This window comes from Rhea americana, unplaced genomic scaffold, assembly GCF_003343005.1.
Source record: "Rhea americana isolate MKP2758 unplaced genomic scaffold, rheAme1 scaffold_339, whole genome shotgun sequence".
In the NCBI taxonomy this organism is placed as follows: domain Eukaryota; kingdom Metazoa; phylum Chordata; class Aves; order Rheiformes; family Rheidae; genus Rhea; species Rhea americana.
The window spans coordinates 337,305-349,737 of NW_028186467.1; the positions used below are offsets into that span (position 1 = coordinate 337,305).

A 12,433-nucleotide genomic window follows, 5' to 3' on the forward strand; every position below is an offset into this window, starting at 1 on the left:
GTTATGTATAAGCTTTGTTATTAGCTAATCTAGATACTGGGCGTGGGATTAGTTTGTCTTTAGTTGCTTTTAAGGTTGCAAAATCAGGCCAATGAAAGTAAAAAATATTTGTTAGTGTGGCCTTTATTTGGCCTTCTTTATGCAGTTAACATGCCAACTTGTACTACATGATTGCTTGCAAGTTCCAGCTTCAGCAGATCACGTTATCTGACTCTTCCTATCCTGATCTCTGGCTATTCCTCTTTGTCCCTGCCAGCTTGCAGGCACTTCATATTGTCTGAGTCTTCTGCCTCTGTTTCATTGTTTCAGATTCTACCTAACCAGATCCAGCACCTCATCAGGTGCTTAGTTCTAGTTCCAGACTCTTCATTGCTCACCAAATTTGTCATCGTCATCCATACACAGGCACGCTTTTGCTGTCTTGTTTCCCTTTTTAACTCTGTACTTCTTGTCTGCTTGTCATAGCTCTTTCTCTCTCAATTTTAGTCTTGGACTAAGGCCAGCCATGCATTTTAAGAACTTTCTCTTTGTCCCTGGAGAAGGGCTATAGCAATTGCAGTATGTACAAAAGTATACCCAAGTTAGTGTTTCAAAGCTTATGGTCAAATGAAATTTGGGCTGATTTTCACAGGGATGGTAAAAGGCACATACTTGACGCAAAGATCATGTTACCAATAAAATGCACCCAAGACTTTTTTAAAAACGAAGTATTGGGAACATATTTTGTCCAACCCTAAATAGGATAGTTGCATAGTTTTAGTTATAATATTAACAGGAGAAATAGACTAATGTGGAAGATCTCACAGAATATTTAAATTTGTAGAGTTTAGCAAAATTGTAAGTAGAAATGGTATCCAATAGTAAGAATTGCCCACTGCCTATCATGATACCAGTGTTACTTGCCCAGTTTTTAGTTTGAGTCGGTCATTTGAGTGTTTGTGCCTTATCTGTTAGATTTTTCAATCCCTTGCTGTTTGTTTCCCTCTTAAACAAATGAAAAAGACAACTCTATAGTTTTCCTTCTGCCCCATCCTTTTTCTTCACCCTCTCATATTAGGGAACAGTATGTTTATTCCCTCACAGTTAGAAGGGTTTTATGGCGTTTCCTTCTATTAAAATATTTAATAAGGGTGTTGGAAGGCAGATCTTCACAAAATGTCGAACAGGAGAGAGTACATATTTATTAAACAAAACTTGTGCATTTATTGTGGTTCATGCACCAAGGAAAGCTATCTTGTAAACATCCATGTGCATGCATATGCACTCTTTGCTTTCACATCAGAACTGTTTGTGTTTAAAAAACAGAGAACAACATGCTAGTGTGACAAAGCTATGATTATAAATGTACTTTGAAGTGATGTGAGAGGTCTAAGGGAGGAGACTCGGAGAAAAAAATCTACCATATGTCATACAGGTAACGTGATCTGAAACTGTTTTCCAGCCTGGTAAGGAAGAGTGAGGCAAAAGTGAAATGTTGCCATGTTGCAGTGTGAAAAAGATTGTAAGGTGGTAAAATGGTTATAAATTGATTATGTACTCTAAATTCATTTCATACTACTAAATGATCTTGAATTCTTCAACTGAAGAATTTACTAGCGTTGAGGGAAGACTTTTCTTTGGTACATAACTGTACTGAATTTTTGCTTAGCCACCTTTTTAGCTAAGCAATAAATCAAAATGGCATAATGCATTCTTAAGGTTACAGATAAAATTACCATTAGTAAGAATTGTGTTGATTTTAGCAATTAAGTTTTGTGATGGAATATTTGTTTTATTAAACTGCAGTATGATATAAACTAACACTGATTTTAATTTTGTGGAATTATCTTCGGTACCATAACTGATATTCTAGTTGTTTGATAATAAAGTAGTTTCTAATTGCTTTCTGCTATTCTCTCTTAGCTTGTGAAGCGCTTACTGAATGGGAATATCTACCACCTGTTGGGCCTCGACCACCAAAGGGATTTGTAGGATTAAAAAATGCTGGTGCTACTTGTTACATGAATTCTGTCATTCAACAGCTATACATGATTCCAGCCATCAGAAATGGGATCCTTGCAATTGAAGGCACAGGCAGTGATGTAGATGATGATATGTCTGGGGATGAGAAGCAGGACAATGAGGTGAATTTTATTATGTAGAATTTGTTTAAAATACAATTCTATTTCATGGAAAGGTTATAAATTTGTAAGTTGCTAATCACTTTGTTTTCTATACTGTTAGCAGTGGAGACAACAGTGTAATATTTCTTATTTGAATAGGCTTACTGTCAGAAAAGGAGTTCAAATATCCAAATAGCAAGCTTTGCAGATTCCACCTCTTAGATTTGTACTCAAAAACACCATTCACTATTTCTGTCACTGTATCTCAGTTAACACATACAGAAGACTTTTCAGACAGGAGTATGGAACACCTTTGATATGTAGCTGTCTCATAGCTAGTTTTATCTCTTATTTATTCTAACAAAATTAATTGCACACACACTTCTGCTTTTCAGAGCAATGTTGACCCACGAGATGATGTATTTGGTTATCCACATCAGTATGAAGACAAGCCAGCGCTGAGTAAAACAGAAGATAGAAAAGAGTACAATATTGGAGTTCTGAGGCATCTTCAAGTTATTTTTGGTCATTTAGCAGCTTCTAGACTACAGTACTATGTACCAAGAGGATTTTGGAAACAATTTAGGTAAATAAGAAACTAATTTTTAGTATTGATATCCATTCACTGGAACACTGAAATACAACCAAATGAATTGTGATAGAAGAAATGATAGCAATATTAAGAAATGTAAATTAACAGAACTTGTGCAGCTTAGTATCTGCTATCCTACCTTTTCACTGTTCTCTGGAAGTCTGTTACTGGAACAAAATTTGAAGCGACATGGCAAATTTGAATTCCAGCAGTTCTTGAACTAGATATTAAATTTTTGAATTAAATATTAGGTTATACACAAAAGCTTACTTTTACATACTAGTTGGTTAGTGTCAAGGACAGTGCTGATTGGTACACTGCATCACAAACCAGTAGTTTTACATAGTAAGAAGGAGGGATGAGTAACTTGAAAAATACTTTTTTAAAAAAAAAAGTGTTGAGGGCCAAAATGAAAAAATATTTGACAAAAATGTGTGTGTGTGGTTTTTTTTTCCAGGCTTTGGGGTGAGCCTGTAAATCTGCGTGAACAACATGATGCTTTAGAATTTTTTAATTCTTTGGTGGACAGTTTAGATGAAGCTTTAAAAGCTTTGGGCCATCCAGCAATGTTAAGTAAAGTTTTAGGAGGCTCCTTTGCTGATCAGAAGATTTGTCAAGGATGCCCACATCGGTAAGTGTTTAAGATTCTCCTTTCTTAGAACAAATGAATCCATGTTTGTATAAGACAATAATGAAGATGCTGTAAAGCAGACAACCTTATAAAAGTGGCTGAAGAGTCAGGAATGTGCATGAGATCTATTTATAATTAATTATCTAATTCGGTTAATCTAGTTATCTAGTTGTGTCCAGTTAACTATCTACTTCTGTTTGCTACAGACTTAACATTCATTAAATTATACTGAAGTGACTTGAAATACTTTATTGCCTCTTCTTAACAGACTGAATGTGAAGTGTTGTGTATTGATTAGAGGAGGAAAAGGTGTATTTTTTTCATATTAAAAGTGAAAGCATCTTGGGAACCAATTGCAATGAATAAAGCTCTTGAATATGGCTCACAGCTTTTGCTGTCTTCTGTCTTACATCTGTAGTATGCGGATGGAGGCGATCAAAGTATGAATTTTTGTTTCTGAGTAAAACTGCATTCATAATTCTCCTGTAAGTTGTAACTGAGGACAATGATATATTGATTTATCTTTTTCTTAAGATTTGTGTTCTGCTTATTTTAAAATTTGAATATGGAACTCTGGAAATGCAGCTTCACAAGAGTTATGTTTAAAAAAAAGATGAACTGCTGCTCTGTAGCTGTCGCCTAATAACTTCTTAATGATGACAGTAACTAATGCTTAGGGAAAAAGTAGAACTAGGCATTGTACTCCTCTAGACTTATCCTATAACCCTTTTGAGGTGGGTGATCAGAATTACAAGCAAGATTCAAAATGGCATAATGCTGGACTTTTCTTTATAAATTCTAATGTTATGTGTACCTTTTAATTGCTATTGAATTCATACTTCCAAAGAATTATTCACAATCAAATTTGAGATGTCTTTCCTAAATTGCAGTAGCTAACTCAGAATTCATTGTTATATAGAAACTGGAGTGATTTTTTTTCCCTATGTGTTACTTTGCAGTAGAGACATCAAATTTTACCTCTCATTTTTATTGCCTGCTTTCTCGTTATCATGCTATTCATCAGAAATTTTTAGCAGTTGGCTTTTTATTATTGCGTTAAATTTTGCGTTGTTAACCCTTGATCTCCTAGCCTTTCACTACGTTTTTCAGATAATTTGTGACTCTTAGAACAGTACAGATCCCTGGGGATTACGGTTGCGACTTCACCTCCTTGTTAAAATTTGACCGTGTATTTCTGTCCTTCAGTTAGTAACTGAAGCACAGGAATAAACACTGATCTGAACTCATTTTATTATGATAACATTTCAACTTTGGTTGAGCTTTTATATGAATTAGGACTTAAATGGAACACTTTACTTTGCTTCATGAGTTAAAATATATGCCAGGAAGTAATTTGAAATATTGTAAGATATGTAAAAAGAATTCAGGCTTTTTATTTTTGTAATACCTAACAGACAGAAGGTAAAGGTGGGAAGTAAGCTGAGTTACCATTCATTCCTTATGTTACATACATTTCTTCAAATATTAGCTCTCTTTTTGTATCCTTACTAGATTTGCACAACTGTACTTTTTAATAGAAATGTTAGCCTGAATGTATTCAAGGGAGGAGAAAATTGATGCTGAGTAAAGTATTGGAGTATGGTAGATGAACAACTTTTCAAAATTTGCAAGTTGTTTGATACATGAATGAATATTATTGTTTTGGTGGAACTCGTTCTAAATACTAATTTATTCACTATTATTTAAAACTTTTCATTTGCTTGATTGCATATGAGACAAATAGACACTATAGGGTTATGTTGGAATAGACCTTTCTAATTTATTTGTAGTACCTTTTTAACTTAAAAAAAAAAAAAATCCATTTGTGTCCAAGATGTCTTAACTGATTGTCTCTATGTATTGCTGGTTCATTGCTAGGATTGTTGTTTGAAGATCATACCAGAACACAGAAAGTCAAAGCTAGTCATAAGTACAAAAAGTGACTTACAAAGATAACTATCTGGGTTTTTCAGATAGAAAAATATAAAAGCTTTCTTGGAATCTGTTCTGAACTGTTTTCTTCAACTGTAATACAATATTTGTGTTTATCAATCTAATTCCTGGCAGTAAAGGTCAGCAATGAAAAAAATCAGATTATTGTAGAAGTACAATACTTTGCTGTCTGTGTTTCTGTACTGACTTAAGAGTGATAAGAGTCTGTCAGGCCACTTCAGATCATTTAAAACAAGAAGTGCAAAAAGATTCAGAAAGAACTTGCACCATTTTTTCAGAGAACTTAAGGTACTTGTAAATAATTCCTGTGATCTTGATAAAATAACTACCATTAGTGCAGATGGAAAAATGTGGTGTGCAGACACTGTAATATAATCACATGAAGACCACAATAAAAAAAAAAAAAAAGTTCAGAAATATTTTTAGAACACCAAGTCACTAGAAGGCCCTACAAATTTTGAGGTTTTACTAGCTTAAAGCATATGTATTGGAAAAAAGCTTCTCTTCATAACTCATACCTTAGGTTTATTGCCTCTAAGTGAGGAAAATCAGAGATACCAGAGCAAAGATTGAACAGGCTTTGAAAAAGATAACAGAAGGAAGAAAAAAATTTTTTGACTGTATATCAATTTAGAATAATACAGCTATGCAACTTGCTCTGTATTTATTGTTTTAAACTTTTTTTGTTATAGTTTGTTACTGAAATGTAATAGCTGATTTTAAGATTAAGCATAGTTTAACGATGTTCTTCAGAAAGCAGATAAACTATATAGCTATTCTGAAAGCTCTCAGTATTGGATCTTCTAAGTGCTATTGTGAATTCTACATCTAATTTATAATTGAATTTTCTCATAACTCATACTTCTGGAGCATGGTAGGAGTCATGCTGAATGTTCTTAGGATTAATCTACATGCAATTTGTCTTGTTAGGTATAAAAGGTTACTTTGACATACATAATTTGATTTAATCTCTGCTTTATGAAAACAACTAAGGATGATCTACAGTGTTCACTTGTTCAAAAAATCATGGAAAAGTTGTACAAGAACAGCTTCTGTGCACTTGAATAACGTATAAACTAAAGCTGTATCACTCAGTGGAGATTTCATAAAGAAATATATGTATTTTCTGTTTGGAAGCCTTGACTTTACATGTTGGTATTTGTTTTGAAGTTAATATTATATGAGAAGAAAACTGTTTGCATGTTGAGTGGTATTTTGTTCTCAAAGCTTGTGAATATTGCTAGGTAGATATGCAAATGTACGGTTAATGCCAACTTCCTTACCGTATACTTATATTTGAAAGACTGAAGTATACCAACACTTTTCATATCTGCAGAACTTGAGCAGTTTAGTTTTTGCTGAAGCTTTAAAAATGACTGTAAGTCTGGGTTGATTAAGAAGTATGATCTTTGTTATACAAATACTTTGTGGGGTTTGGGATACTGAATTGTTTTGGGGAGTTGTTATTGTTTTTGCTGTTCATGCAGCTCTATCAAGCTGCATTTGTGGCGAGTCTGAGGTGACATTTCATCTCTGGCAGATGTGATGGCAGTCTCTTGCTCATGTTCTTGGGAACATAACATTTTAATCAGGTCAGGTAGGCAAAAGAATAGTTAGAGCACTCATCTTTATTGAATACTTTCCTTTTTATTGCTTACATCGTTTTGCCAGAGGCTGACATCAAATGCCGAAGAAAAATTTTACAGTAGAGTGCTATTTAGCACCCAAAAAGCGTAAGTCGAGCACACTTCTTTCTCTTACATCTGTGCATTTGTAGGTACGAATGCGAGGAATCCTTCACAACTCTGAATGTAGATATAAGAAATCACCAAAACCTTCTTGATTCTTTGGAACAGTATGTCAAAGGAGATTTGTTGGAAGGTGCAAATGCATATCATTGTGAAAAATGCAACAAAAAGGTAGTGTTTCCTTGTATATTAAATATGTGTACAACTATATTGTTACAACTCTATTAAATTCAATTTTAATTCATGTTCAGGAAAAAAGTTACCCTATAACTCTTGAATTTGGTGGATAGTAAGTATGGAAACTTAAGAACCAATAACTGCTAAAGTGGTGTGGGTTTTTGTTTTGTTTTGTTTTTTCTCCAGGTTGATACAGTGAAACGCTTGTTGATTAAGAAGTTGCCTCCAGTTCTGGCAATCCAATTGAAACGATTTGACTATGACTGGGAAAGGGAATGTGCAATCAAGTTCAATGATTACTTCGAATTTCCACGAGAGCTGGACATGGAGCCTTATACAGTGGCAGGTGTAGCTAAATTGGAAGGAGATGATGTAAATCCTGAAAACCAGATAATACAAAATGAACAGTCAGAAAATGAACACTGTGGGAGCACAAAATACAGGCTTGTTGGTGTACTTGTGCACAGTGGCCAGGCCAGTGGTGGACATTATTACTCTTATATTATACAGAGGAATGGTGGAGATGGTGAGAAAAATCGGTGGTATAAATTTGATGATGGAGATGTAACAGAATGTAAAATGGATGACGATGAAGAAATGAAAAATCAGTGTTTCGGTGGAGAATACATGGGAGAAGTATTTGATCATATGATGAAGCGTATGTCCTACAGACGTCAGAAGAGATGGTGGAATGCTTACATTCTTTTTTATGAACGTATGGACACAATAGACAAAGACAATGAACTAATAAAATATATTTCAGAACTTGCTATCACCACTAAACCCTATCAGATTAAAATGCCATCAGCAATTGAGCGAAGTGTTCGGAAGCAGAATGTGCAATTCATGCATAATCGTATGCAGTACAGTCTAGAATATTTCCAGTTCATAAAGAAGTTGCTTACTTGTAATAGTGTCTACTTAAATCCTCCTCCAGGTTAGTACATGGATGCAATAATTATGGCTTTATTTCTTCCAATTAATGTTTTGATTGTATTGTCTAGAATTTATGTTCTAGCCAGAAAAACGTTGCACATTCTGCTTTGAATGTACCTGCCTTTCTGGATTTCTGTAGTTAGACATCTGTTGTTGAGCTGTTTGTTAATGATACATGCCAGAATATTTGGCAGAAAATGCTTTGATAAACAATCGTTTCAATGTTTATTCAGCTCTGTACTAAATCATGTTAAATGTTCAAGTGGTGGTCTCTTCACCTGTAGGCAGTTTTCAGAGGTGAGATGGTGAAAGTTGTCTTTAAAAAAAAATCAGCCATACATTAATCATTCATTACTTCTTACTTTAGAACTTGCATTTTCACATGATGAGATATAAGTTAAGCTAAGGCTGCTTTGACCAAGTTTTGTATTAAAATTTGAACACAATCTGTCAAACAAAAAAATGCTTATCTGGAATCAGTAAAATTATTAAAAGTAAATTGTCTTTACTTTTACTACATTTGAATGTTTTGATTTTTTCTTTAGGACAAGATCATCTGTTGCCTGAAGCAGAAGAAATAACTATGATTAGTATTCAGCTTGCTGCTAGATTTCTCTTCACCACAGGATTTCATACAAAGAAAATAGTCCGTGGCCCTGCTAGTGACTGGTATATTGTCTTCTAACAACAGTTTTAAAAGTTTGATTTCTGTTCAAAGATCTCAATTCTACAAATATGGCAACAAAAGATGTTTTGGTGTGTCCACACTTGCCCGTACATGGTCAAAATGCACATGGGAAAGGGAGGAAGCTTGAACAAAGAATACTGGAAGAAACTGAGCATTAAAATAAGCTGTTGAGCTCGGTTTCTTCTGGTAGTAATATACTCAAATCTGAACGTCTTCAAAATTCAGTTTGAAAAGGAGCTTAAATCTACATTTTTTTTCCTTCCTTTAAAATAAAGGCATGGAACCTAGTGACAGAGCAAAACTCGTAAGTTATGTTTTCTGAATTTAATTCAGAATGATTGCTCGTGGTTTGATCAGTCACCTTTTTTGCCTTTTCACCAGACTTCACCTTTTTTCAAGACAATGATGCAGTTTTTATGTGTATGCTTTTTGTGAAATGTGCAAAACCCATAACACTCCATTAGCAAAGTGCTTAAATACGTTGTTGTGGGGCCTGTAACTCAAATCTATGTAGTATAACAAAATACACAACGATACTCATAGCACCACATCATTTCAGTCTTTTTAAACTAAACTAATTTATTTTGTCTGTGGGAGAGGAATGAGGGTTATTACTAGCAGAACTAGTAAGAGAATCTGATATTACTGGTGCTTTACCAGCAACTAGTAAATAGTCCTGTAATACAAGGCAAATGTTGTACCTCAAATTCTTCTTCAATAGCAACTTTCAGCGCAGCTAAGGTGCCCGTATAATTTTAGAAATCTAGAGGAGTTCAAATATTGCTGGAGAAATGACAGAAATCAGAGAAGCCCTCTCTAAAAACATATATTTTATTTAAGTATTTTTTGTGAACTGTAAACGAAGATAGAAATTCCTGATAGGTTACATATTTAATTACCTGTCCCACACAGCTCATGAAATCCACTGAACACATTCTCTGCTGCTGACCCTTTTTCCATGTTCCAATACAGAGGTAGTGATTGCTGTCAGTTTAAGACCTGCATCAAGTAGTAGTATGGAGGTTAGGGAACATAATGCTCTCTTGGTTGTTAGGGGTGATAGAAATAAAACACTATAGTTTAATAATTGCTTTGCATTTGATGTAATTTTTTTTATAAGTGATTCTGAGTATAAGAGAGTACTACTATAGAAATCATAGTTTATTTGATGGTAAGCATTTTGTAAGCAAAAATGTTTGTGGTTCACCTTTTAAGATGTATTTTCTTCAAATTTTGCAAAAGAATGTATTTGCCAAACATTAGAGCTTGTGTGGCCATAATCTTAGTTATATCATTTTCTGTTTCAGGTATGATGCATTGTGCATTCTTCTTCGTCACAGCAAGAATGTTCGCTTTTGGTTTGCACACAATGTCCTTTTTAATGTTTCAAACCGCTTCTCTGAGTATCTTCTGGAATGCCCTAGTGCCGAAGTGAGGGGTGCATTTGCAAAACTTATAGTATTTATTGCACATTTTTCATTGCAAGATGGACCATGTCCTTCACCTTTTGCCTCTCCTGGACCTTCCAGTCAGGTATTTAATTTTCTAACTAAAATCTTCTGAAATTTCTTGCTTAAAAGCATTCAACATAAAGTTATTTCTGGAGTAATTGCATCACAATGTTAACAGAAGAGCTGTATATACAGTCTGTTTTGCATTTACAGATTTACAAATTCTACCAGTTTGTGTGAAACTACTGTCAGAGTGATTATTTCACCTCATTGGTGAATCTCTGTCAAGAATAAGTAGTATGAACTTCGAGTTTTGTATGGTTTAGTTGACAATGTGAAACACTGGCAAAATAAAGCAGTGGCTTATAACTTGTTTACATAATGTGTAGGGGAGTAAAACTTATTTTTAAAAAAAGTTTCTACATGGAAAACAAAGGAATTACCTAAATTTTCTTCCCCTTGTATTCTGCAACATTGAAATCGTAAAAAATCGTAATTTCATATAGAAGAAGGAGGTGCGCTGCCTAATGTTATACATGTAGAACTTTCAAAACAACAACAACAAAAAACCCAGATTCCTAATACAATAATTGTTAAAACTATGTTTTTTTCTGGGCTGTACTAAAATTTAAAAGGTCAACCTATATGAGCCTTTGCTCAGGCATATTTTAAGGGTTTTTTTAATGTCTACAAGGAGATGTTTGTTGTCTTTCATTTGTGTACTTCCATTTATTTCTTCATTATATCTTCAGCAAAGAAATATGTAATATGTTAAAACTACATATGCTTCAACAGTGTTTTGTTTCATGAGATATTTGAAATTCATATGTAGATGTGATTTGGTTGTCTTTTAGTCTGTGCAGTTCAATGGGACTGGTTGTGCTGCTGCACAATTTTATTTTTTTCCTAATTGCAGTAATTGGTGATAGGAGTCTTGTTCCCTGTCTCTCTTTCTATGATATTTATTTAATGCTTCTTACTAGAATAGTAACTTAATGTTTAACTCAGGACTTTGTTCATTTTGTATGAGACACAGAAGACTAACCAGTTGCTAGGATTTTGGAGCCTGTATGAGCCTCTTCTGTCTGCAGCCCATACCTTTTAACCATTCTGTTTTCTGCCATGATAGAAAATATAAACTAAATAAGTATTTTATAGGATATACTGTTAATGTTGAAACTTTTTTTTTTTTTTTTTTTAATATATAGGCATATGATAACTTAAGTTTAAGCGATCACTTACTGAGAGCGGTACTAAATCTTCTTAGAAGGGAAGTATCTGAACATGGGCGCCATTTGCAGCAGTATTTCAATCTGTTTGTGATGTATGCCAACCTAGGTAAGCAAATTGCACGTATTTGCTGTTGTTGCTGGATTAAACTGAGCTTTCATTAATTTTTCAGCCGTCTAGGTAATGGCAGGAGAATCCAGTTTATCAGCTTCAGGCAAATTGTTCTCATTAACTACAGTATTAATGCTCTCTAGAGAATCTGTGTTCCTTCAGCTTGATGTTTTGGCCTTTTGTGTTCCTTTGTATTCCTGCTGTTCTTGGAAGACTAACACAAGAAGGTTGAAGCAGTGAGACACTGTTCTTCTGAGAGAATGTGGGGGTGAAAAACAGCTTTGTTCAGGACTCTTAACTCCTTTGAGACTGAGTAAGTTGAGGAAGGCAATAGTTCAAAAGAGAGAAAGATGCCATACTCTGTTCATGGAAGCATGAGTAGAAATGACCAGCGCTGTCTGTTGCAGTTGTGCTGTGTCGCTAGTCCCTTCAGTTCACGACTATGAACACAAAACACTTGTCTCTGTCTTCCCTGGAAAGCCTCTTTGGGAGGCCAAGGAAGTAGGCCACTTAGAAGTCTAAACTCAGGCTTTCATTGTAGGCTTCGTACGAGGTAAAGGAATACAAGAATTCCTGATAAGTTGATACTGGAGTTTTCTGATTGTAATTCCTCCAAGATACACAAGCAAGAAAAGCCAGTGGTCTTGCAATATGTAGGCAAGGTTCTCCTAGGCTTGAGACAATGAATCTTTTTCTAAAGACTAGAATCCTAAACTTCCTGATGAAAGACCAGATGAGAGAGAGAGAATGTGATTACACATGAATATTTCAGTTTATTTTTAGCATCTTTGAATGCACGGTCAGTAGGGCTACC

The 12,433-nt window shown here is 34.5% G+C and overlaps 1 protein-coding gene across 2 annotated transcripts in view; it reads left to right on the forward strand.

Annotated features, from left to right (window-relative positions):
• Positions 1-12,433, forward strand: part of USP9X (ubiquitin specific peptidase 9 X-linked) — a 107,047-nt gene that overhangs the window by 82,047 nt on the left and 12,567 nt on the right. For both annotated transcript variants that reach the window (XM_085311296.1, XM_085311297.1), the window contains exons 31-38: positions 1,903-2,123; positions 2,498-2,688; positions 3,152-3,325; positions 7,056-7,197; positions 7,390-8,140; positions 8,685-8,808; positions 10,135-10,360; positions 11,487-11,616. In XM_085311296.1, the coding sequence (XP_085167422.1) occupies positions 1,903-2,123; positions 2,498-2,688; positions 3,152-3,325; positions 7,056-7,197; positions 7,390-8,140; positions 8,685-8,808; positions 10,135-10,360; positions 11,487-11,616 (1,959 nt within the window). The remainder of the gene's footprint in view (positions 1-1,902; positions 2,124-2,497; positions 2,689-3,151; positions 3,326-7,055; positions 7,198-7,389; positions 8,141-8,684; positions 8,809-10,134; positions 10,361-11,486; positions 11,617-12,433) is intronic.